The sequence below is a fragment of the Spea bombifrons genome, chromosome 11, assembly GCF_027358695.1.
Source record: "Spea bombifrons isolate aSpeBom1 chromosome 11, aSpeBom1.2.pri, whole genome shotgun sequence".
In the NCBI taxonomy this organism is placed as follows: Eukaryota; Metazoa; Chordata; class Amphibia; order Anura; family Pelobatidae; genus Spea; species Spea bombifrons.
In genome coordinates, this window is record NC_071097.1 from 10,254,038 (window position 1) to 10,281,879 (window position 27,842).

Genomic DNA, 27,842 nt, shown 5'->3' on the forward strand with positions numbered 1-27,842 from the left:
AAGTCTGTACCAGCGACTCTATTGGTTGCTGTCAGGGGCCTCCTCTGCCATCAACCAATGAAGTGGTTGATGCCAGAGAAGGCCCCTGCGGGCGACAAATAGTCTCCCGCACAGCCCTTTGACTTCTGATTGCGGAATATAGCCTGTCTCTCCCTTCCAAGAGTTAAAGGTCTTTAACTTCTGACGAGGAACCTACGGATTTCCGCTCCATTAACCTATGCGATGCTGCGTAGATAAACAGGAGCGGAAATCCATAGGTTTGCCTTCAGAAGTTAAAGGGCCATAAGAATGACTTTATTGGAGTATAGAATAGGTTAGCTGTCAGAGAAGATGGACGCTTAAGTGAGGAGCTCCGCCACGGCCCTAACGTTTACTAGCTATCTTTAGCCATCTTGCATCATAGGCAGAAATAAAAAGCTGCAAGATGACCCAGAGACCCCTAGGGGCAAGGGCAAGCCAGCTTCCACCTCATTGCGGGAATATTTTCAGACGCCACAAGATCTCACCTTGCAACCATCTGAAGGCCTCGAGGTTCCCTCGCCTGTGAGCACAGTGGGTACAGAAGACAGCCAGCAGAGTGGAGGTGAGGATTCCTCCATGGATCTCCCAGGCCAGGTGATTGTGCATCGTTTGTTTGCCTCTGCCCCGTGGAGGAATGTCTTCAGTACCCTCATTACGGCGCTCAAGCATACGGTGAAGGAGGAGATGGCGTCCCTGAAGCCAGAATTGCTGGGCCTCGAGAAACAGCTTACCACTCAGGAACAGGAGCCTGACCCATAATCTCTAGCAGATGGTGAAAATATCCACACAACACACCCTTTACCTGGCGCTTAGAAGATCTTAGAAGTCCGAGGCCTGTCTGAAGCACGACCCCAGGAGGAGGAAGATGTATTTCGGGTACTTACCGAACTATTTAATTTGCTCCTCAATGCCGGGATGCGGTAGTCTGCATGTATCGTGCTTTGCGGCCACGTGGCCCCCGACAGCCCCCCACGGGATGTTGTTTGCCATAGGGTAGATTATCGGCTGAAGGAAACCATCATGAATAGGGCGCCGGATCTGGGTTCTTGGCCATGAGGTAGCTTTCTATGATGATATTTCTGAGGCGAGAGCTGAGGTATAGTTGGGGTTACCCCTTTAGCCTGAATTTTCAGATAATACCATTAAATCACTGAGATACCACCATAAGCTCCCAGAGTTTTTGGAAGATCTCAGCATTGCTGATCTACACATCGAGGACCGGGGACTGCCAGAGCTGCGCTTACCTGGGGACCTGGTAGATCGTCTGTCATCTGCGCCGCCGTAAGACATCCAGACCCAGGGGACCGCAGAGGCAGCTGGATTTGATACCTGTCCCTCACCGTGACGCTACTCCTCCGAGAGAGTTTGCGAGAGAGGGGTGATGGTTGTCCTGCGCAGTGAGTAGTCCCTTGAAGGACATCATCGTACACATCTCCGAGGCCCTATGTTTTGAGTTGTTCGGCCCTATGGTGGTTTTTTATTTTATTTGTTTACGTGTCCGGTCTCCGGACCTGCATTCTACAGTGTGTGTCCTACCCGAAGGGACACTTGAACTGTGGCTATTGTATTGGCTATCACTGTGGTCACGTATATGTCTTGTTTCCCCATCTGCCTTTGCTCTCGCCAGCCGAAGATGTGTGACGGGACATAACACACAAGTTATGGCTGCTGCCACAGATATTGTGCATATACTTTACGTAATGTACTATTTTGCTTTGTGATTTGCACTTCTTCAGTTCTAAGCATCCCTGGGGCATGTGCTTCGGTATTATCACGGAGTCCTCTCCTCTCGGGGACTCGCACAGTCCTGCTTAATTCGATAGAGGTCTTTTTTGATTGCATTTCACAGATGATATACACAAATAAATATATATATATTATTTTTTAATTATTTTATGTTCATACCTTCTTACCCGATGGGTTTTTTTTTTTTTTTTTTAGTAATAATCTAGCATCTAAGTTCAAAGGCACAGCTACACTTTTTGATAAACATACACCATTTATTGAGGAAGCCCACGTGACACGTGGTGGTAGATTTTTTTTGTGAAGGCTACTATAGTGGATTCCCTAGATACCTTTGCTAATGTTTATTTACTTAATAGACATCAGCACCGCTGCCTTTCCAGGATTATCAGGTTGCTGCAGTCTTTTCAAGAGAGTCCTTGGCGGAGATTTCAATTTAGCTTTTGAACCCATGGTGGATACTTCTGAAGGGCACTCCTGCACACCCACACATATCTCCCAAAAGATGAAAGCCTTATTACATGACTTCCAACTGGTGGACTGCTGGAAGGCGCTACATCCCTGTGATAGGGATTATAGTTTTTCTACTCCTAGAGGGCTCTACACTAGAATTGATTATCTGTTTATGCCATATTATCATCTTACTTAATTGAAGACGGCACACTACGGACTGATCACCTGGCCGGACCACGCACAGCTGGTAATGTCTCTGACTTCGACACTGATTAGACCGACTTCTGCAACGTGGAGACTTAATGAAAGGCTTTTTTTCTGACTCGGTGCTCCAGGCCGAAACAAAAACACTTTTGACTATTTTTTGGACAACCGTTCGCCTGACGTTTCCCCGCTGACTGTCTGGGAGGCTCATAAATGTGTGGTTCGCGGGCATTTCATAAAGGTTGGTGCTGAAAGGAAGAGAGCTGATTCAGCCGTCTTTGGGAAACTGTATCAAGAAATAGTGACTCTAGAACAAGCACATAAGGATACTAACAGACACGGCCTTTCAGCAGTTGGTTCTTTTGCGTAAAGACTTACGAGGTGTTCTTTTCTGAGATGGAGGCAGTTGTGTTATGAACAGTGTATTATGAACGTTTAGCTCGGGCACTGCGAACTCGCCGCAGGCAATTCTATATTCCTAAAATGCGCTCTTGGCAAGGTTCACAAACTCTTCAATACCGTTTTTGCCTGAAACGTTCCTATTGCACTATACCACTCAATTGATCTCAAGTTATAGAAGTCGATAGTACCTCACCTACTGAAAGCGGCAAAAGCTTTTATACCGCTTCATTGGTAAAAGACCCCTTACCTCCTTCATTCAAGGAGTGGATTTTGAAAGTGGAACACATAAGAGCATTGGTAGAATTAGCTATGTCCTCTGATGACCAGAGTGAGAAATACGGGAGAATGTGTTATTATTGGATGGAATATATTGTGAGTCCGGATGTTCAGGGATGGAATGCTGTGTAGAGTGCTGTGTCGACTGTTTGGGGGTGGGTTGGGTTTGTTTTTCTTTCTTCCTCTCCTATCCTTGTTCTCTCTTAGCCTTTGTTTCTCTGTTCCCTTTCCTCTGTGTTTTGTTCCTTGTCCTACCCTGTGTGTCCTCCACTTGACTTGTACTAGTCAAATTTATGCTTTTCTGTGCTCAACAATGCTCACGGATATGAGAGGTGCTTTGGTTACTGACGCATGTATACACTTATGTGTTTCTGTACCTCATATGGTATCGTCTGTTAGATATTTACTGTTTTGCTAGTCCTGCTGTGATGGGTCTCATGTCTCCCTTTTCCTTGGAGTGTTGTACTCAACCTATCCCTTCCTACCCTCCCCTTCCTGACCTCTACGCTTATTGTGAAAACAAAATATACGCTTATTGTGAAAATAAAATATATATTAAAAAAAAAAAAAATGACTTTATTGGTCGCCGGCAGGGGCCTCCTCTAGCTTCCACCAATTGGTTGATGCCAGAGTAGGCGACCAATAGATTCACTCGTACGGCCCTTTAACTCCTGGTAGTGAACCTACGGATTTCCGCTCCTGTTAACCCCTTCGATGCTGCATAGATAAGGTAGGCTAGATGGGGAAGGGATGCCTTCACGTACGTTTTGCCGCTGCCATGTTTGTTTTCATGTTCGCCTGAATACGAATGCACAAGTCTAGTAATAACTGTACCCGAATTTTGAATTTATCATAATTATAGAGATGTGCTGGAATTCTGAATATAGGATGAGAAAAATTACCAAATAAGGTTCAGTTTTGTACAACAGGAGGAAAATAGGTGTGCCAAATAGTTCTTATCTGCCATCAAATTCCATGTTTCTGTCTTAATTAGATACAGATTACTATAGATCCAATGTTTAATTAGTAAAGCCTTCATGAAATTGGTTATACACCACTCAGTAGATGTTCAGTTAATGGTATGTTATGAAAAGGTGGTTTCTTTTTTCTGGGAGTGTGTAGCTGGGTAATTTTGCCACTGTAAGCTGGTTTTGATGCTAATGGGGGTCACAAAATTCTCTTTAGTTTTTTTTGGTCATTGATTTGTCTTAAAACCTTGTATAAAATACTATACTGTAGAGTCAATATTTGGCTATTTTACTTAATGTCATGTTAAACCAGGTGATAAGTTCCAACTTACCCAAAACCATCTTACTAATGTCTTATATTCCTTCAAATATGCCAATAGGTGCTGTTTCCATTATTGACAAAACTCTTGGAAAATATTAGCCCAGCTGATGTGGGAGGTATGGAAGAGACAAGAATGAGAGCTTCCACTCTACTTTCTAAGGTATTGAAATACATCCCTCACTTTACCAGATGATCTCCCTGATGTCCATGTGGCAGCAACAACGGGGTTGTTTCAATTGTAGGACAGACCCTGGACATAAATAAAGCCACCCACACAGACACCCCTTTACCCATCCTCCCAGTGTTTTTTTTTTTCTCTGTCCTCTTCCGGGTAGTTGCTGGAAGCAGTACCATCTTGTCGGGTGGTGAGGGTTGATTTAACCTTTCCCCGTGCCAGCTTCTGATTTAAAGTTGGAGCTACCTCTTCTGGTGCCTACATGCAGCTTCTACTGCTGTTTCAAGCAACAGGAAAAAAATTCACCAACACAGCCTTTCTGTTAGCTATTCATTTAGGGAACAGTTTTGATGGGAAATGTGTTTATTTATTTTTTTGTCGCCTTTTTCTATTATTGAGGCATGTTGAATTTTTTCTTCAGTTACATCTCTGTTCAAAAGTTCGTAAGTCTTTCATGGCTGCTATAGGCGCATGGGTAGGAGCTATCCTGACTTTGCCTATACATATTTTGTCTGACTGGCTTGTTACTCTTCAGTAACTGTTCAGTCTGACACCAAAAAGCCTTGTGAAGGTAAAAGCGGGAATAGCCTGTTTTAACCAACTTTTCATGTGCCAGGCATGAGTTGAAGTATAAGATATGGCACTGGAGCATTCTGTCAAAACCTAGCCAACACTGAAGAATCTTACGCATAACCTAGATTTGTCTGACTAGAAAATCAAGCAATACAGTATTATCTGCCTTAGTGAATGTTGTGATTGGCAGGTTAGCCAGGCATACCACTATCCTAGTTTAGGTTACCTAAAGCCTCAGACCAATCATAGGTCACCACAAGGGTGTTTGCTTCAGGGGCATGGACTAAACCAACCGTTTTATCCACTACAGTATTTTAAGCTCACTGGTAGGGGTATGAGTGTTTCCATGATGGTCTGCTGATATTGTCTCTAAATACAGCCTACACACATTTAATTTGAGGAATTTTCATTACACAGTACTTTTCCCTACAATATACTTATGGAGTAACTTAACTAAATCTTCCAATTTGGTTAATTAAGGATTAATTACTACCATCATTCTATTCCAACCCTGAGACTAAATTATAAATGGTTTTTTTCTTGGATGTTAATTACTGCTTGACAACATTATCAAGATTCATATATTTATTTACTGGACATTAAAAGGGATGCAAGCCTTAAATACCACTTTAGCTAGGTGGAATACACCCAACTTTAAGGTGGCATATGAGCAACCACACCTTTTAACCCTGTTTTGGTTGCCATCTTTCAGAACCATGCCAACATCCTGGTTAGTTGAAGCTATAAGGCAGTTACCTGCCTGAAACCGGAACTGGTTCCCAAAAAACTGGCAGATCAGGACATAATCTAGATGGAATAGACAGTATTCAATCTGTCAGAAGTAAACCTTCTGCAAAAGGCTCTTGTCTCCCGTTAACCATAACACCCTGTTGAAGGATGACTTTTTTGCCAGAAGAGCAAAACATCGCTTAAGACCTATGTATATGTAGTGTTATCAGAAGAGGTTTAGGCCTAGACTAAAGTCCTCCTTGATTTTTGTGTCTACAACTGGATAGCAACTCACTGAAACGGTAAGTAGCTCTTCTGTAGTCTTCTGTCAATTTTATTAGGGATGCACCGATATATTGGTGGCTGAAACTTATCGGTCGGGAGTGGCATTATTGGCGAAATGCCGAAATAACAAAATATGGCCGAAAATAATAGTCCACAGGGGCCCTGCTGCTTACCTGTGCGTTGCTCGCACAGTGCAAGCAATGTCTCTTGTACCACCCCTTAATTTTAAGTGGAAGGGTTTCCCAGCACCTTTACCCGTCATAACTTTTGTTACTGGTATTTCTTGTGCTCCCCCATGCCTCAAGTATTAACTCCTTAACGTCCATTAACGGGTCAGACACGTCACGGAAAAACGGTCACTTAACAACCTATGACGTGCCTGACACGTCATTAAACAAGCTTACACCACTTTCTTCGCTTAGACTGTGTTGCTGTAATGCCTCGATGTCGAGGCATTCAGCAACACCGAGATCGGCATCATGGGCGTCAACATCCGCCATACACTGTGTGCCCATTTTAAAAGCAACACCGAACACTTACCCCAGGATGCGCTGTGATCGGTCACAATCAACACTGCAAGTGATTTCGGAGCCCAGCTTTCTGATCACTATGTGATTAGTAAAATATTTTTTACAAATTTTAAAAGACTGTCATTTACTTTCAAGGGATCCATGTATAAAGTGCATATAGAGGCAAAAGGTGATCATTGTTGACCTTGCATGTGCCTACCCAGAATCCCCTGCGGTTGTAGCAGCACCATGAGATTTCTGAGGGGAAAAAAAACAAGCCTTCTGGCTTGTCTGGTGTTTGTAGATTAGTGTGTAGCAATGCTTCTACAACCATAGTTGTATCAAAGGTAAGTAACACACCAACGTTTGGACAAAAAAATCAATAACTACATATATATATATTCTTCTGTTCAGCTTTACCCTTACTCTTATAGTGAAACCTTTTGTTGCTGGCATGTTTAATGTCTAGTTATGCTGTCCTCCAGGCAGTTGTCCATTATTTCCCTTCTTTGGATAGTCAGCTCTCTCCTATTGCTGCCATATGGACGTTAAGGAAAGAAAAATGTTTGCTCAACATGAATTTATTTTCTTCCAAGCCCATATGGCAGCATATTGTTTTTTCACATTAACCGTTCTTCTCTGGCTTCTCTATAGGGAGAAGATGGATAAGGTGGTTATATAATAGTTGGGGGGGTCTTATTAAGATCAAGTGTCTGATGCCCTGCCATGCGCACTCATCTTGCAGTGATGACCAGGGATAGATTTCTAACTTAAAAAATTATAACAACCTTTGCCTTCTTAGGACTGAACCATCATATGATATAAAGTAAAACTGATTGAACACCACATGTTTAACACATTTAAGGAAAATCTATACCCCATAGCAGAATATCTGCATCAATTAACCCAGTACAAATGAAGGCTGATTTTCAAGCAATATATATACCTTCCAAGAGGGCAAGGTATAACCTTTGTGAAAGTGTGACAAGGTACACTTTCTCCTTTCAGGTTTATAAGGAGAAGGACTTGCATTTAAATCCCCCAGGCTGCCCTAACTCTGTGGGGACAAGTGGTAAAATTGTCTGGGACCTCATCCTACCCCTTAATTATGGGTATTGTGCGTGTGTGTGTGGACAACTATTACACAGCTGTCCCTTTATTTCAAAATTGTTTTTTGTTTCAGACTGTGACCTGTGGGTCTGTACTGTAAAGCTCTCCCAAAGTATCTTTTACAGACCAGGCCAAGTCATGGGTCTGTCATTGCTTTCCACCATGGAAAGTGTGTGTATTTTGTCCACGACACACAGTGAGTGCATTGTGACTACATACGTCAAAGGAAAAATGCCACTAAACCAAATTGCATAGCAGACTACAATGAGCACATAGGTGGTGTTGACTTGGCTGACAACCATGTTTGGTTAACTGCAAAGCCAAAATTTGGTATAAGAAAGTTGCCATTTGTTTAATACAAATGGAGATGTTCGATTTGTTTGAATTATGTATAAAAAAAATATACCTTCAGTTCAAGCAGAAGGTCATCCAAGTTCTCCTTTTTGAACAGATCCCTAACCCTGCTCTTCTGCAGCCTCCTTGGGCAGTGGGCATCCCCCTGGATAAGGCACCACAGGAACCTGCCTGAGCCTTCCGGTGCTAAAAACATTTTTTTTTGTTAAACAGTATTTCATAAAGGATATTTAACACTTTTTGCATGTTTTGTGTGTAGGTCTTCCTGCAACATCTTTCTCCCTTGCTCTCCCTGGCTACATTTGCTGCCCTGTGGCTGACAATACTTGATTTCATGGACAAGTACATGCACGCCGGCTCAAGTGACCTACTGGTATGGATCCATACAGTCAACAGTTGATTAAATTTATTTGAACATGTGTTAGGTGTGTGGTTAATGTGTTAATACAGTACATTTTAAAGTAGCCAACAAAAATTTGTTTTTTTTTTCTCTCATGTGTAAATTAGCTATTCAGTGGTTTGCATGTCTCTTGAGGTCAGTTAAATTATAATGGCTTTTCCTATATTCATTTTAGTAATGCTATGATTGATAAGGTATAAATTTTAAATTGATAATATTAGATATTTGTTACTATACTTAATTAGACCAGCATGCCCCTATTCCACGGATACGTGAAATAAGTGTAAATATCCAGTATTAAAGCTTTTTTAACCCATTGGGTCCCCTTAACGCGTGTGGCAAGAAGCCCCTTAGGACCCCTTATCCACAGTCTGGACTCTCCTCTGTACGGGCTTCCTGACAATTCATCATGTATAACAGCGCTCACGGTTACATTATCATTGAATATGTAATATACAATCCATGTAAAGCATGGATGTAGCCATATGGAACATAAACAAATGTATGTGGAGTATGACTGTATTTAGGAGATGTTGCTGAACCTAAATTGGGTCATTCTTCAGCTGTGGTGCTTACAGTATAGAAGAAAAAATTTCAAAAATGTGATTTTTTTTCTGTTTTTAGTATAGGTTTTTATTAATCTGTTATCACTAGTTATTATGTTTTATATATTTCTATTATTTTAAAAAAAGGTCCTACTTCTCCAACAAAATGATATATAACTTGTTTGGGTACACCAACTATGGAAGCAAACATATTGTAAAAATCACAAAAAATAATTTGGTTATGAAAAAAACTCAGGACTGAATGGGTTAAACTGCAAGCATTTTCATTTGTTCCAGATGGAGGCTATTCCTGAGTCTCTTAAAAACATGCTACTAGTTATGGACACTGCAGGAATTTTTCACAGTGCAGACTCTAGAACTGGATACTCGGACCTATGGGAAATAACATGGGAGAGGATAGATTGCTTTCTTCCTCATCTGAGGGAAGAACTTTTCAAGCAAACAGTCATCCAAGGTATGTCCTAGGTTATTCTGTACAACTGATGTAGGTTTCCTGTGCCAACTGTCATTTTTATACATAGCCCATATGATCTTAAACAGCATGTTCATCACAAATACTGGTACTGCTGATTATTTTTTATATATATAATTATATGTATATTTGTGTAACCCCTCACACTACATAAATTGAAATCTACCCCTTTCCCTCAATACATAAGTTTTTACAATAAATATTTGCAAAGTTTTCTTGTGTATAAGCTGTTTTTTTTAATTGGTAACCAAGGTATTTCTTGCTCTTGCATTCAGAGCTTCCCCATGTGGCTGCACCAGAGCACTGTTCTTCTTCTCCTACAGACTTAAGGACTTCTACTCCAGCACCGTTGGAAAAACAACCTGAAAAAGGACCATGTGGTAAGATTTACCTAGAACACAAAGTACATCTAAATAAAAGATGGAGCTATCAAAAGCATATTGAATTGCTACTTATATTAACCCCTCAATGACAATTCTGTTTCTTACTCGTAGTATGTTGTTGGACAATGGCTCTTTTAACATTTTTCAGTGTTGCTGTTTAGCTGTGATTTTCTTCTTTCTCATTTCGTGCTCCCACACATATTATATATTGTTTTTTTCAGGACAAACATAATACCTTGGTGCAGCAGAACCAACACACTGACCACAAGTGTGTAAAAGATAATACACAAAACAAAGAAATAAAGTGCTGCGCAAAATTTACAAACGACACCACAATATGTGCCGAAATTAAATTAAATAATACTTAAATTCATTAAAGTGGATTCTTCAATAGTTCCAGGGCCGGCCCAAGGCAAAGTGCCGCCTGGGGCGAATTTTAAAATGCCGCCCCCCCCTTATCTACCCTTCCTCTGGAATGGAGTTTCTTCTTTGTACCGGTGTAACAGAAAAGACCGGAGGAGAAAGAGTTAAAAAAAAAGTAGTAGCTTTTCTTTGTACCGGTGTAACAGAAAAGACCAGAGGAGAAAAAGTTAAAAAAAAAAAAAAAAAAAAAAAAAAGTAGTAGCTTTTACTCATCTGCAAAAACTAATGAAAAAACCTGCTAAATAGATTCTACTATTTGTCATGAGATTAGAAATACCCAATTCTGCACCATGTGCTATTTCAGGTATCTTTGAAGTCGGCCAATGAAATTTACCCCATCAAACCATATATTTTTAAAAACTAGACACCCCAAGGTATTTCAAATGCTGGTATATTAACCATTTCCATGCTCTAGTTCCAGGGCCGGCCCAAGGCAAAGTGCCGTCTGGGGCGAATTTTAAAATGCCGCCCCCCCCCTTATCTACCCTTCCTCTCCCTCCATCCCTGCCGCCCCCCCCATTATCTACCTTTACCCCCCCCCCCCTTGTACTTACCTTTCAGCAGTCCTGCGGCGAGTCTCCCTGTTCGGTCTTGGTGCCGGCTTGTAATGCTGAGTGCCGGAAATGAGGTAATCTTCCAGCACTCAGCATTACAAGCCGGCACCGAGACCGAACAGGGAGACTCGCCGCAGAGGAGAGAGAGGGGCGCCGAGCGGGTACTGACAGCCCCTCTCTCTTTCTTTCGCTTTAAAAACAAAAAATAAAGGGCTTGGGGCGCAAAGTGCCGCCCTTCAAAAGTGCCCCCTGGAGCGGTTGCCCCACTCGGCTCCATTGTCAGGCCGGCCCTGTTTAGTTCTACCGTCAGCCTTTGTCAAACTTTATGGTAGTATTTTTTTTTACACACGTTGTACTCCAGGTATAAATTTACAGCTCCTGGTATATGTCACTGCCAAACATCCCAATATGTGTTCAGCAACATCTCCTGAGCGCAGTGATACCCCACATGCATGGGTTTGTTCGCGGACTAAAAGGCCCTTTTTGAGAGGTGTGCATTTTTTAAATTGTCAAAAAGTCTGCCCACATATACTATTTCGAGCATCTTTGAAGCCAGCCAATACAATTTACCCCATCAAACCAAATATTTTTGAAAACTAGACACGTCAAGGTATTTGAAATTTTGGTATTTTAACCCTTTCCATGCACTAATTTTACCACCAGCCTTTGGCAAATTTTATGGTAGTAATTTTTTTTAAATTTTTTTTCACACACGTTGTACTTCAGTTATAAATGTACTGCTCCTGCTATATGTCCGTGTCAAACAACACCCCAATACGTGTTCAGTAACATCTCCTGAGCGCAGTGATCGGTGCGGCGGCAGCCATTTTTCTTGCGGGGAGGGCTTTCCTTCCCGGATCCACGGTCAGCCTCACTTCTGAGGCTTCCGTGGATGCTGCAAAACCGCCGAAATGGCAGCCCGTACATGTACGGGCTTTGTTGTTATCACGTTGCACTGCAAGCCCGTACATGTACGGTCTTTGTCGTTAAGGGGTTCAATTTGTATAGTCCGTGTTTTATTCATAATTAAAATGTTACTAAAAGTAGCTACGGTACAGTACACCAATAGTAACATAGTAACATAGTAACATAGTTCATAAGGTTGAAAAAAGACCAAAGTCCATCAAGTTCAACCTATATACATATTGTGTCCCTACTGTGTTGATCCAGAGGAAGGCAAAAAACCCTTATGAAGCAGATGCCAATTGCCCCATACCAGGGGGAAAATTCCTTCCCGACTCCAAATATGGCAATCAGAATAAATCCCTGGATCAACGTTCTGTCCCTGTTAATCTAATATCCATAACTTGTAATATTATTGCTTTCAAGAAACACGTCCAGGCTCCTTTTAAACTCTTTTATTGAGTTTACCATTACCACTTCCTCTGGCAGAGAGTTCCATAGTCTCACCGCTCTTACTGTAAAGAACCCCCGTCTGTGCTGGTGTAGAAACCTTCTTTCCTCCAGCCGTAGAGGATGTCCCCTTGTTATAGATACAGTCCTGGGTATAAATAGGTCCTGGGAGTGATCTCTGTACTGCCCCCTTATATATTTATACATAGTTATTAAGTCCCCCCTAAGCCGTCTTTTTTCCAAACTAAATAACCCTAATTCTGATAATCTTTCTGGGTACTGTAGTCCTTCCATTCCCCTTATTACTCTGGTTGCCCGTCTTTGAACCCTCTCCAGCTCCACTATATCTTTCTTGTAGTGATCGATTATATAAATGTTATTGGCATATAAAGATAAATATACACAATAGATGGTTATATTTGATATATTGGTGTATTTGTATGCATATACACTGATCAGCTATAACATTATGACCATTGACAGGTGAAGTGAGTAACACTGATAATCTTGTTATTATGGCACCTGTCAGTGGGTGGGATATATTAAGCAGCAAGTGAACATTTCATCCTCAAAGTTGATGTGTTAAAAGCAGAAAAAAAATGACAAGGGTCAATTTCTGATGGCTAGACGGCAGGGCCGGCCCAAGACAAAATGCCGCCTGGGGCGAAGTTTAAAATGCCCCCCCCCCATTATCTACCCTTCCTCCCCCCCCCGTACTTACCTTTCAGCAGTCCTGCGGTGAGTCTCCCTGCTCGGTCTCGGTGCCGGCTTGTAACGCTGAGCGCCGGAAATGACATCATCTTCCGGCGCTCAACATTACAAGCCGGCACCAAGACCGGGCTAGAGGGCTCGCAGAGGAGAGAGAGAGGGGCGCCGAGCGGGAACGGACAACTTGGTAAGATAAAACCACTCGGCGCCCTCTCTCTCTTCTCGGCTTTAAAAAAAAAAAAAAGTGCCGCCTGGAGCGGTTGCCCCACTCGGCTCCATTGTCGGGCCGGCCCTGCTCCAGGGTATTTCAAATGCTAGTATTTTAACTCTTTCTATGCACTAATTCTACCACCAGTCTTTGTCAAACTTTGTGGTAGTCATTTTTTTGCCTTTTTTTTCACACACAGTTTACTTCAGGTATGAATTAACAGGTACCGGCATATGTCACTATGATAAAACAATATGTGTTCAGCATCTCCTGAGTACAGTGATAGCCCATATGAATGGGTTTTGCTGTTTGGGGGCAAAAGGGCCACATTTGGGGCATGCACATTTTTCAATGTTGAATTTTGGCATTTGGTGATCCACTGCCCATGCCCTATTTGGTACATCTTTGAGCCCGGCCATTTCAGTGTGTCCAATAAACCCATATATATTTGAAAACTAGACACCCCAGGGTATTTCAAATGCTACTAATTTAACTCTTTGCATGCACACATTTTACCCCCAGCTTTTTTTTAAAGGTTGCAGCCGTGTATGTTTCCCCCACACATAATTTTGGTATTAATTCACAGCTCCTGCTATATGCTACTGTCACACAACACCCCAATATGTGTTCAGCAACATCTCATAAGTACAGCGTACCCACATACATGGGTTTGTTGGGTTTTTGGGGGACTGAAAGGCCACATTTGGGACGTGTGCATTTTTCTAATTGGGAATTAGACATGTGGTCATCCTTCCCCCTGTGTTAATTGGTACATTGTTGAACCCGGCCAATTCAATTTACCCCATCAACTTTTAAAGTCGACACCCCATGGGCATTTAACATGCCAGTATTTTAACTCTTTTAATGCAAAAATTTTTTAAGCTAAAGCGATAATTTTAGGACTTGCTCATAAAAAATGTTTTGTGTGTGTATATATATATATATTATATCTATCTATATATATATATATATATATATATATATATATATACATATACACGTATTTTTTTGCCTTTTATTTATTTTTTTGGAACTTGAAGGTTCCCCTGATGGTGACATTAGTGGGAAATTATTTTTACATTTTACTATTTTTTTTTTAATTATTATTTATTTATTTTCCTAATCACATTGTGATTAGAAAGCTGGGCTCTGTTGACTTGCATGGTTGAATGCAGTACCTGTATTCAACCTGCAAGTGGAGCCAGATTCTCAGGAGGTTCTGAGAGACCCTTTGTTTTCGGGTGACGTGCCCAGACCGTCAATTGTCATTAAGGGGTTAAGGACAATGCATTGTGAGCCGGTGTTTTTTTGCTTTTTTCTGCAAGTTATTGGGCAATAATTACAGTTAGCATTTTGCTACTTCCAAACCATTTTTTTTCCAAATTCTGCATCATGTGCTATTTAGAACATCTCTGAAGTCATCCAATGCAGTTTATCACATCAAGCCATATATTTTTAAAGACTAGACACCCCAGGCTATTTCAAATGCTAGTATTTTAACTCTTTCTGTTCTCTAATTCTACCACCAGTCTTTTGTCAGTCACACATTTTAATTCAGGTGTGAATTTACACTTCCTGGTATATGTCACAAAACACCACAACATGCATTTAGCAACATCTCCTTGGTACAGTGATACAAAAATTGGAAATTTAATTAATTTACCCCATCAAATCATTTATTTTTAAAAAGGTTTTGTACCGTGTTATCCGTTGAGAAAACAGGAGAAAAGTATAGTTAAAATGATACCATTTATTGGCTAACTGAGAGTTTAATTGTGAGCTTTCAAGACCAAGTTGTTAGGTCTCTTCCCTTTTAATGCCTGAGGAAAGGATTTTTATTTTTAAAAACTACACTATTTTCACACACATTCTACATTAGGTATGAATTTACAGCTTCTTGTTTGTCACTGCCAAACAACACCCTAATATGTGTTCAGTAGCATCCCCTGAGTACAGCGATATCCCCCATGCATGGGTTTGTTGGGTTGTTTGGGGGCTAAAAGGCCACATTTGGGACGTCATTCTGCCCCCTGTGTTATTTGGGACATTGTTGTACCGGGCCAATTCAATTTACCGCATCAAATCATACATTTTTTAAAACTACATACCCCATGGGCATTTAACATGCCAGTATTTTAACTATTTCCATACAAGAATTGTTTGTAAAAATATAGTGCTAATTTTAAGAATTGCTCATAAAAAGTTTATATATACAATGAAGGAAAACATGATTTGACCCCTTGCTGACTTTGTACGTTTGCCCACTGACAAAGACATGATCAGTCTATAATTTTAATGGTAGGTTTATTTGAACAGTGTTCAAATTATAAATTGATTTGCATTTTACTCAGTGAAATAAGTACTTGACTCCTTTGCAAAACATGACTTAGTACTTGGTGGCAAAACCCTTGTTGGCAATCACAGAGGTCAGATGTCTCTTGTAGTTGGCCACCAGGTTTGCCCACATCTCAGGAGGAATTTTGTCCCACTCCTCTTTGCAGATCCTCTCCAAGTCATTAAAGTTTCGAGGCTGATATTTGGCAACTCGAACCTTCAGCTCCCTTCACAGATTTTCTGTGGGATTAAGGTCTGGAGACTGGCCACTCCAGGACCTTAATGTGCTTCTTCTTGAGCCACTCCTTTGTTGCCTTGGCCGTGTGTTTTGGGTCATTGTCATGCTGGAATACCCATCCGTAACCCAGGTTCTCACCCAAGATTTGACGGTAAATGGCCCCATCCATTGTCCCTTTGTTGCAGTGAAGTTGTCCTGTCCCCTTTGCAAAAAAACACCCCCAAAGCATTATGTTTCCACCTCCATGTTTGATGGTGGGGATTGTGTTCTTGGGGTCATAGGCATCATTCCTCCTCCACCAAACACAGCGAATTGAGTTGATGCCAATTAGCTCTATTTTGGTCTGACCACAGCACTTTCACCCAGTTTTTCTCTGAATCATTCGGCTGTTCATTGGCAAGCTTCAAACAGGCTGATGCCCGGGGAAGGGGCTAGAAATGACCCCTGATGCCGATCTCTGTGTTGCTGAATGCCTCGACATCTGATCATTACAGCAACACTGTTTGGGTGAAGAAAGCAACCCGTTTAAAGCCATAACATGCCAGGTGTGTGAATTGTCGTTAAGAGTTATTTTTATCTGTAGAAAATATATATATAGATGTATATTTATATGTAAGTTCTGTATGTATATCTATATGTAATTTCTTTTTTGTTTCTCTCTTCAGACCCAGAATCACCATGTGCATCAATACCTGCAAATTCAGCAGCTGTGCCCAGTTCACCCTGCAATCCGATAAGAATAAGTCCTGTCACAGAGATACCTTCTAACATTACACAATCACCTCTCATCTTGCACCCTCTTACATCCCCACTTCAAGTGGGTGTCCCTGCAATGTCACTGCCAATTATCCTTAATCCAGCTTTAATAGAGGCTACTTCTCCAGTGCCTCTTCTTTCCACCCCTCGTCCTGGTGATTCTACATCTGTTTCAGAGGTCAACTAATTCCTGGCCTTGTGGACTTTGCTCCTCAATTAATTGTGAATTTTGTAACACTGCTGGTCAGGACAAGACTAGGTGCTGTTTTTATTCAAAGGACACCATTATTTAAGAGTAAAATAGCCAGTTGGGTAAATCTGCACGGGAAGGAAATAACATGCCTGTAATCTTCCTGAATTTGTGTCCCACAGTTATCCACCTACAACAAAACAGTGACACATTGTATATAATGTATCAACTTTTTCAATGTAAAATATACTAGAATCTAGTGTGGGATACAAAAAGCCATTGTTGAATTAAAGGAAAATCAGTTCTCATCCCTTAACTCTTTCAGTTAAATGTGAGACATCGAAGTTTTATTTTAACCATGACATTCCATTGTTCTTGAAATGTAGCTGATTGGTATGTGGTTTTCCCAGAATACTATTGTCTTCAAATATCTCTGCATCATTCAGCTGTACTTATAGCATGATTTCATTGTCATTAACAATATTTTAAAGTCATTGAACTCGTCATCTAGGATACAAATATATTGTTATCTCCTTTTTTTCACAATTAGTCATCAATTCGATATCATATTATCTGTGTAGACTCAGTTTAATGTGCAGTATACAACTGGCAAATTGCAATTTCTCAAACAGTTGCAATTCCGTATCAGATAATATATTCACATTGTCACCAAGCGTTAAATAAATGTGTGAAAATGCAGTCACTAAACCAAGTTTGCGTTGAGTTCAACAGTTTAACTGCTATCATTCTTCAGATGTAATCCCAGTGAGTTTCTCCTGCTGGAAATGCTTTGTCGAATATACAATATGTTGTAGCTTGTTTCCAAACAATGACAATGAAAATGTAAATTTAAGCTATGTCCATAAATTTACTTTTGCACAATAAAAAGCCCCCAATCCCATTTATGTTAATATTTGAGTTTTTCCAAATTTATTGGCACTTAACCCTGGCATGTGTAATGGCACAGTGTCACTAAACTATTGATATCTAAAAATGTTAAATCATTCTGAAACTGCAGTGACTTATCAATAGTTACTTTACCTTTTAGCAGTATAAGAACATTTTATATAGTGCAATTTTACTTTACCAAATATAGTTTTTTTTAAACTTTTTTATTTGCAAGAACACAATATATGTAAGCAAACAAAATATGAAGGTTTTAAAGTATACATAGGAACAACAATAATTTCTCAATTATGTAACGGACTGAATTTCTACAATTTTCATCATGTGAAGCATCCTAAGAGTGAGATTGTGAAAATTTAGTACATCAGATTAGACACACCATGTGGGCAGGAAGGAGGCAAACTGTATTAGAGTGAAATTAGCCGGGTCTTGCTAAACTAATACAATATTTGACAGTGTATCCATTTGGCATAGCATAAACAAACTTATCATTATGTAACAAAGTTTTGTTGCCCTGGGAATCGGATAAAACACATTTTATAGGCTGCACAGAAGGAAAAAAGAACAAAAAGAAAACCACACACAAGATGAAACATCCCATGCCACAAAAACATTGACCACCTCAAGCTTAGGCACTCTAAGCGCACAGCCTCCCACCCAGTCCCGCCTCACCAAGAATGTGAATAAAATTCAAAAATTTAACCCTGGGCAAGTGAAAATATTTCCCCATAGAAAGGCTATTGGCACCTAGATTCCCTGGACAGGAGGCTGACCCTGTAAGTTTTTGCAATAGGATCCAATCAGTGTTGCGGAATGTCCAACCTATTATAAAAAATGTTTGGCTTTCCTTTCTTTTTTAATGTTCGCAAGCTGAAATCTTGATGTTCAACAATATAATGTAACTGTATTGTTAGATACACACTGTTAAAGTCTTAGATTAGTAACTACACAGAAAATCTCCAGAAATACAATGTTAAAATGCAAATTTTTATGGTGTAATAAAGTTAGAGTAAGTTTAGTCTTTAGGTTCTTGGGTTTTGAAGGTATACAGTATATGCAGAGGACAGTCCTGTTCATATGCATTCATATAACCTACAAAAGAAAAGAAATGAATTATAAAGAAAAGCTGCACCTCTAGATGTGATATGCTTTGACATACCTTGGTACAGTGCACCCACACATATTGTATATATTTGTATACAAATATAGAGAAGTGCGCAGCTTAAAAGGCATAAAATCAGATTCCTGGGCTGCAGCTAGAATAATAATGACCAGTAAGTACACAAAGCAAAGCAAGAATTCAGAGCATACCAGGCGAAAACCATTTAAACCCCATCAGCAACAGAAAGAACCAGCGTTGTAGAGCGAGTGGGGTAGCCACTGCAAGCTGTAGCTTAGCGTATTCAGTAACTGTGTTTTATTGAAAACACGGTATTTAAACAGAATACGGGGGGGGTTACACACAATAGTCACAGTAAACCACACATAGTTCTCCATCAGGCATTCCTTTGCATACAACTCATTATTTGCACTGGGTCCACCTCAGCCCAGTAGGAGGTCGCTATTGTAGTCTGAGGGGGAGTATGGTAAACACAGGTGGCTCCCTGATTTTCTGGCTGAAACCTGCTGGATATCAGATCTTGGTGCAAATACTGGCCATGGATGTCTCTGTCCTCACTTGATGGAGAATAACACACTACACATAAAACCCCCAACAAATGTAAGTACCCCAAATCCATGTCCGAGTTCCACAGTCTTTAGAGTCTCTGGTAATTGGGGAAATGTGTCACTCTGTGGCAGGTGGAAGAGGTGGTCTCAAACAAAGGATCCTTGTACCCACTCCTGCAGGGAGGAGACTAACCCCCCAGGGAACAGAGGCTTCCATGACATATTGCTTAACCCGACAATATGTCAAAGTACCCCTATGTTTCTATGGCTAAATTGCTTACCAAGGGGCTGAATAAACAAGACTCTCAAGCTATTTAAAGCCTTCTCTGGACACCGTTAATGATCAACTCTACGGAAACCATGGCCTCGTACATATGTCCTCATATGCCCCCCCACACACTAAAATGTTGCGGCCCTATGGTGAGTCGCATTGCTGGCCTACCAGCATACTGAAAAATTTCTGGGTAGGCTGCCTCACCCGTCTTCAGCCACCTCAATCGGCACAGGTCTCCTATGATCCACTGTGCGTCTGCATGGTGCCACTGGTGTAACTACAAGGGGCCTGGTATGACCCCTGCTACCTCTTGTTCCTGTCTCCTCATATTGAATCCAAATTTTTAGAAAGGGCCCTACCATCCTGGACCGCACTGTATGTATGTGTGACGGAGACCTGGACTTAGTAGCTCCGTCGTAGAGATCCCGCTGAAAGCTTAATTGCTCAAGGAATTAACCCTTCATATTCCCCCAAGCACTAGCTGAGAGTTATAGTAGGGGTAAAAACAGAACTCTCTTTATTGAAGACAGCACGGATATATATACAGCAAACATGAGAGGATTAAAGGTATAATCCCATCAACCACCAGATAGCCCAACCATCTATTGCCAGCAATGCCCACTCAACAAAGAGTCACTATTTTGGGGTGATCCTGAAAGAGCAGTGTCAATCCCAGGGTACCATTGGAGAGCTCAGGGTCCGAAGATGTTATGATCCAAAAAGTGATGTGATCCGACGTTGGGACCCTGAGCGACAGCATCGGAAACATACCCAGGAATAGTCCGCGCGGTAGCGCCAGTGTTCCATAGCCGCGGCTGGAAAAACCCTGGTCATTAAGATTGGTAGTAAAACCAGGGGTCCCGAACAAGCTCCCTCTCTGTAACCACCACCGAGTTTTGCCCACCGCAAGCTTAATATCCCCTCAAAAGAGCAACGTGGTAGGGCAAAGTGCGTACATAGCGACGCTGTTCCAATTGTCGCTATGCCACGGTTCCTAGCCGCCGCACAGTTCCATGAATTTGCAGCTGGGTCCCGGTCAGGCGCATTGGGAGTTTCCTGGCTTGTAGAGCCCCCATAGCCGGCTTGTCCATGGGAGTCAGGTTCCAGCAGACCAGATGGGATTTCCCAGTCCCCTGTGCCCAGAATGAGCACATGGTTACTTAGACATGAGAAGGGACTGGGCTGGTAGGTAAGGAGTCTCCCAGAAATCCACCAGTGCTCCCTTCCCAAACTCAAACATACCCCTATGAGTCCTCAGCCTTAAAGGGTTACCCTGGCAGTATGTGTTTGTATATTTGTGTGTATGTTAGAATGGATGTGTTATTTGTGTGTGTAAGCACGGATGGGCAATTGCGTGTGTGACGGAACCCTCCATCACTGGGGCCACTGGAGAGGCCTGACAGCCAGCCTCCTCCCTATCGACTATGGGCCCTGGCTTTGTAAGTATATCATCCCATCGTTTGCTGAAGGGATTATCTCTGGCAGACAGCCAGAATATGCAGCCAGGGAGTGATGCCATTGTTTTAAGTTTAATGTCTGTACACTTATAACTTGCTCTGGTGTTAAAAACTAAATCGTGGATCCAGGGCAGAGGAAACAACAACAGTGTTTGGGACGTTTTCAAAAAGGATCCCCTTCCATCTGTTTTGATGCTGGTCTGTTACTGTGGCTTGGATGCTCTTCAGCGGAGATGATTCAAACCAGGCAACCTCATTGGAACCTTAACAGCCCCTTCACAAGTGCAGGCATGGAAGATACAGTTACATATTCTTGGCCACTCATGAATACAGTGGCGCATTCAAAGGGCTTAAAAGCAGTTGAAAGTTCCTCAAGAAGATTCCACTGTTCTGGTTTTAATTCCAAATAATCTTTGCCCCTTTGAGTGGCAGTTACGGGCCACCTTTGTTCTGTAAGTCTGTCAACCATATAGTAAGTGCTATTCCATCTAGTGCTTACATCTGGAATAAGTTTGTGCTCAGGTGTACTCATCTGCTTCTGCTTCTCCTTCAACTTGCTGCTGGCTAGCTCACTTTTAAAAAAATGCTCAACTAGTCCTCTTGCAGCACTAACAGCTCTCTGAATTCCAGAGTGCTTTAATGAAGCATTGATTACCAGCTGCAAGGTGTGGCCAGTGTAGTGGATACTGGCCCACCCATGCTTGTCCTCTAGGATGTTTACAGCAGCCACAATATTTGCACCACTGTCATGTACAATGGCTATTTTTTTATCTGGAATCTCAAACTTTGCGGCGACCTCCTCTATCCATTCTGCGATGTTTGCGGCTGTATGTCTCTCTTCAAGAGGCATTGTAATGAGACAGCGAGAAGTCAGCTTCCAGTCATCCCTTATGTAGTGGCATGTAATGCCAAGCTAAGTCTCAGTAGCTACACTTGTCCATTTGTCTGCTGTAAAAGCAATTCTGCAGTCATTAGCGCTGATGGCGTGCTTCACATTCTGAAATGCCTCTTGGTACTTCCTCTCCACTAGTTTGGTGAAATGAGTTCTTGAGGGAAGAGTATATCCGGGGTTTAGTACACTGACCATGCTTTTGAATCCTTGGTCTTCAACCATGGATAGTGACCGCATGTCAGTGACCAGCATTGTCAGAATGGAATCAGTTATAAGCGCTGCTTGCTGTGGAGTGCACTGGGGATGTCGCTGCACAAATTCTATCATGGTACGCTGTTTCTTCCTGAAAGTAAAAAAAATATATATTAATAGATTATATGATTGGTAGTAGAATGCAGAAAAAGCTATTTCTGTGTAACTCAATTTATCGTTTGGGTTTAATTTACCGTCCTGATGTTTCACCTTCCTCTGTGAAGGTCGTGCTTCCGTGCCACACATTTTGCAATTTTTACAGGTTACAACCTTCTTTGCAGCATTTAAAGTAAAATGCTCCCATGCCTTAGAGGACTTGGGTCGCACACTTTTTTCAGTGGTTACCTTGCCAGAACCCTCAGCCATTTTTATTACTATGTGCGTTGTTCTTTGCAGCTAGAATACAAAAATAAGTGTGGTGTATTAATTATTGCAATGTAGTTTTCCCAGCACCCATATTTGCACTTGCCCCAGCACACTTTGTCCAGCACCCACACTTAGCCCCAGCACTTTGCCCCAGCACCCTGCCTTTTGCCCTGCACCCGGCACTTTGCCCTGGCACCCGGTACTTTGCCCCGGCACCCAGCACTTTGCCCTGCCTCCAGCACTTTTCCCTGTCCCCAGCACTTTGTCTTGCACCCAGCACTTTGCCCTGCACCCTGGCACATTGCCCTGCACCCTGGCACGTTGCCTTGCACCTTGGCACTTTGCCCTGCACCCAGCACTTTGCACCCGGCACCCAGCACTTTGCACCCGGCACCTTGCACTAGCCATGGCACATTGTACCCGGCACTTTGCCCTGCACCTGGCACTTTGTACCCAGGCACTTTGCACCCGGCACCCCGGCACTTTGCACCAGCCCTGGCACTTTGCACCAGCACCCTGCACTTTGCACCAGCACCCTGCACTTTTCCCCTGCACCCCTGCACTTTGCACCAGCACTTTGCCCTGCACCCAGTCTCCCACACGGCCCTGCACCCACACTCACACTCTGCCCTGCACCCCTACCCCCACTCTGCCCTGTACCCACACTCCCATCCTGCCCTGCACCCAGTCTCCCACCCTGCCCTGCATCCAGTCTTCCACTCTGCCCTGCACCCCCACCCCCACTCTGCCCTGCACCCAGTCTCCCACTCTACCCTGCACCCCCACCCCCTCTATGCCCTGCACCCAGTCTCCTGCCCTGCACCCAGTCTCCCACCCTGCCTCACACATAGACATTCGCACATAGACATTCGCACATAGAGACTCACTTACCTCAGCTATGGACTTGTTCCAACCTTCAAGAGTGCAGACGGAGGCGCTTGCTGTAAGAAGGGAGATGGTGCAGCAGCAAACAACCTCTTCGTCTGTAACTAGAGTTGACGTGCCCTCAACATCTGCTGCATCTCTACTTGACTCACTCCTTGAGTCTGGAGGCAGCAGTGAAGAGGAGACTAAAGAGGGGAAACTTGAGGAGGAAATTCATACTCAAATACGAAATGAGGTCCAGGCTTATTTTGCAGAGAGGCCCCTTGCCAAGGAGAGAAACCCTTTGAATTGGTGGAACACCAACCAAGAGAAATATCCTACCTTGGCAAAACTGGCTTACTCCCGGATCCCTGGTCCTGGCGTCGTCTCGGTCGGCTGCTTCTTCACTCCACGCGGGGAGCTGGGGAGGATGGCGACGGAGCGGCGACGGGTTTCAAGAGAGGGGAGGCGCTTCTGCACGCAGCTCTGGCACCTGGGAGGTGCCACTGAGGAGGCTGTTGCTAGAGGGGCGGCGCTTCCAACGTTGTCTCCCTCTAGAGACTTTGTGAGGGGCAGTACTAGGGCTGGATCTACAGGCTTGACGTCATACGTCATCACATGACGTCATCACACCTGTGATCCCTATAAATGCCCTAAGCTCCCTCTCAGCAGTGCTCAGATATTCTGAGACGCTCTACATAGCGTCCCAAGTGCTGTGCTCCTTGCCCTATTTGAACCTGTGCCTGAACCTGTGCCTGAGCCTGAACCTGTGCCTGCACCTGTGCCGTTACCCGAACCTGTGCCTGCACCTGTACCGTTACCTGCACCTGTGCCTGCACCTGTACCGTTACCTGCACCTGTACCGTTACCTACACCTGTGCCTATACCTGTGCCTGCACCTGTACAGTTACCTGCACCTGTGCCTGCACCTGTACTGTTACCTGCACCTGTGCCGACCCTGGACTGTTACCTAGTAAAGTGAGTCTGAACTTTACCTGTTTTGCTTCTGCATTCCTCCGGTCGCCCTGCAAATTGGGCTCCTTCTCTTAACGGAACACAGACACCTAGTGGTGTCTGACAGGTACTTGGGAACCCATGGTTTAGGTATTAGAACTAGTTTGATAAATATTGTGTTTGGGTTCTTGTACTTTGAAAATATTGTTTTTTTATTACATCATAACAAAATAAGAATGTTAATGTAAATTTTAAGTTGTTTTCTTACATCCAGTTAATTAAATTATTTTAAATAAACGAAAAATTTGCATATTGTTGTTATCCGATTAATCGATTCATTGGAAAAATAATCGGCCAACTAATCGATTATTAAAATAATCGGTAGTTGCAGCCCTAGATAATATTTCTGTATGCGTACATTTAGGAAACATTGCTTTAATCAATTCCCCATTAGACATTACCTGTTCACACACTCTACCTTTCTCTGTAGGTGTAACAAGATCATTAGATGTTTTCACACTTTGAATTGTACCTGAACATGAGCTCTGGTTATGAAAACATGAATGATATATAGTTTCAGCTTGGTGAGGCAAACAAATCATTTTTGACACAAAATGTAAACATGCAGACAACTGTTCAGGTTCTGGCATATCTGTGGAGAAAACAAAATCAGGATACTCTAATTTATAAAATAATAATTGTGTACTACTGACAGGTACTCCCAATACTCTCATAGGGAATAATGTTTCCTCTTTACCTGCCATAGGTATTAAAGATGTACCTTTACACATATCATTACTACATTCTAACCATTTATTTACCCATAAATCAGTATGATTTCGAGCAAATGTAAATTCTTCAGGTAAACTACGTAGAATTCCTAGAGGAGTAATACCACCTTGGAATGCTTGTGCCATTACTTTGAAATCAGTAGAATATTCAACTTGGATTTCCAAGCAAGCTCTGGCTACTTCTGATAAATCAGCATTAGTCATTAAAGCCATGGTTGCTTCCTGGAGATGTTGCACTGCAGATCCTATCACAGAAGCTGTTTTTATTATCATATTCTCCAAGATTTTGTTTAAACCTTGTTGAATATGTGTTTCTTTACTTCCTATTAACCCTGCAGTTTCCAAATCAGTCTTAAGTGTCTTAATATCCATAGTATTACGTATACTTTCTACTGTATTTCCACCTGTTAAAATTCCTTATATTACATCTCTCTTTTTCCTATTCAAATTTGTATTATTTCTACCAAACCATTCAACACCTCTTTCCATATTTAATAAATATTTTTTGCATTGTGGAAATCTAGATTACATTTTCCACTCTGATATATTAAATTTCCAAATTATTGTTATAAATTTACCATCTAAAAGGATAGTTTTCAATCTTAAACAACACTGATAATTCCCCTTGTCATTGAGAGTAGGCCGGTCTAGATGATATGTAAATCTCTTCTCAGACCATTTTACTCTACCTACTAGACCTCTATGTATCATACTTGGATTTGCATTGGAAAAACTTCCCAGGAACTCATCACCCTTAGTCCATGTCATTAAAGACTCAGGAGATGACACCGATTTAGTACTACATGTTAACACTAATTGATCCCTTCCTTCTAGGATCTCTATAGAATTAGGAAATACTTCTATATTAGGAATAATCAAATCTGTTACAGTTATTGCCATTTCCACATTTACAAACTTTGAATCCCTAAATGCTTATATTTTCCATACTATAGTTGTATTTGATATGTTATTTTGTAGTACTGTTCCTGGTTGCAGAAATTTATACCATACTTGTTCCATGTATAATACCTTTGTTCTAGTTTCTCCATCTTTAGTTACTATCAAGCCTGGAGTATTTGGTGCTAGATCTCCAGACCAATTTACTATCACATCACCATGTATAACTACACTCAAGTAGGCTACTTCATTTATAATATGATCCCAAGACCCAAATTTATCATCATCTTGTGTGTAGGCCCTTTAGTCCAACTAAATAAATGTTTAGGCCCTATCGTAACATTTAACCTCACATTACTTTGTCTAGTAATTGTAGCAATGCTATACAAGAAACCTGCAGAGGGTGCTAGAGAGTAGTGATGGGAAGTTCGGATCATTAAAGTGAATCTGATCATTTCGATTCGTTCACTGAAACGATCCGATTCATGATCCGGATCTTCGGATCACTCAGTGTGGCTGCACGGAGTTACTGTTTTCCAGTAACTCCGTGCAGGCACACTAACGATTGGCCCCGCCCCTTTCATTATGAATCCTCCCCCCTGCCTCCAGTGATGTCAATGAAGGCAGAGAGTCGTTCAAAGATTCGGATCTTACAGGGATCCGAATCTTACAGTGATCCGGATCACTGTAAGATCTGGATCATTGTAAGATCCGGATCATTGTAAGATTCGGATCATTGTAAGATCCGGATCTTTGAACGACTCTCTGCCTTCATTGGCATTCTAATCATTCAGAGAATATCACCATACTGTTATAAATAATACATTAATAATCACTGCCCCCAGGATTTACATTCCCCTTTACCTGCAACTGCACCTTAAGCTAACTTTATTAAATTAATTAAATTAACCCTCACCATTAAATTAACCCTAAACACCCCATCAACCATGACTGCCCCTAAAATTAACCCTTAACACCCCATCAACCATGACTGCCCCTAAAATTAACCCTTAACACCCCATTAACCATAACTGCCCCCAAATTAACCCTAAACACCCCATTAAGCATAACTGCCCCTAAATTAACCCTAAACACCCCGTTAAGCATAACTGCTCCCAAATTAACCCTAAACACCTCATTTAGCATAACTGCCCCTAAATTAACACTAAAGACCCCATTAAGCATAACTACCCCATATTAACCCTAAACACCTCATTAAGCATAACTGCCCCTAAATTAACACTAAAGACCCCATTAAGCATAACTGCCCCAAATTAACCCTAAACACCTCATTAAGCATAACTGCCCCTAAATTAACACTAAAGACCCCATTAAGCATAACTGCCCCTAAATTATCCCTAAACACCCCATTAAGCATAACTGCCCCTAAATTAACACTAAAGACCCCACCAACCATACCAATTTATTAGGTAATTTATCTGGAGTATATGCAATTAATTTAGGGGCAGTTATGGTTAATGGAGTATTTAGGGTTAATTTCAGGGGCCGTTATGGTTAATGGGGTCTTTAGGGTTAATTTCAGGGGCCGTTATGGTTAATGGGATCTTTACAGTTAATTTCAGGGGCAGTTATGGTTGATGGGGTATAAGGGTTAATTTTATGCTGATGACTGAGGGTTAATTTAATTAATTTAATAAAGTTAACTGTAGGCGCAGTTATAGGTAAATGGGGGCAAACTCAGGGGAATCTAAATCCTGGGGGCAGTGTGAACATTATTAATGTATTTATTTATAAAAGTATGGTATCAGTAATATTCTCTGAATGATTCGAATCTCTGTAAGATTCGGATCC

At 41.8% G+C, this 27,842-nt stretch overlaps 1 protein-coding gene across 5 annotated transcripts in view; it reads left to right on the forward strand.

Annotated features, from left to right (window-relative positions):
• The window catches only part of GBF1 (golgi brefeldin A resistant guanine nucleotide exchange factor 1), a 211,371-nt gene extending 193,950 nt beyond the window's left edge, over nucleotides 1–17,421 (forward strand). For all 5 annotated transcript variants that reach the window (XM_053450924.1, XM_053450927.1, XM_053450926.1 and 2 more), the window contains exons 36-40: nucleotides 4,448–4,549; nucleotides 8,384–8,497; nucleotides 9,367–9,544; nucleotides 9,838–9,942; nucleotides 16,429–17,421. In XM_053450924.1, coding sequence (XP_053306899.1) covers nucleotides 4,448–4,549; nucleotides 8,384–8,497; nucleotides 9,367–9,544; nucleotides 9,838–9,942; nucleotides 16,429–16,706 — 777 coding nt within the window. In that variant the 3' untranslated portion in view covers nucleotides 16,707–17,421. The remainder of the gene's footprint in view (nucleotides 1–4,447; nucleotides 4,550–8,383; nucleotides 8,498–9,366; nucleotides 9,545–9,837; nucleotides 9,943–16,428) is intronic.
• The last annotated feature ends 10,421 nt before the right edge of the window (nucleotides 17,422–27,842 follow it).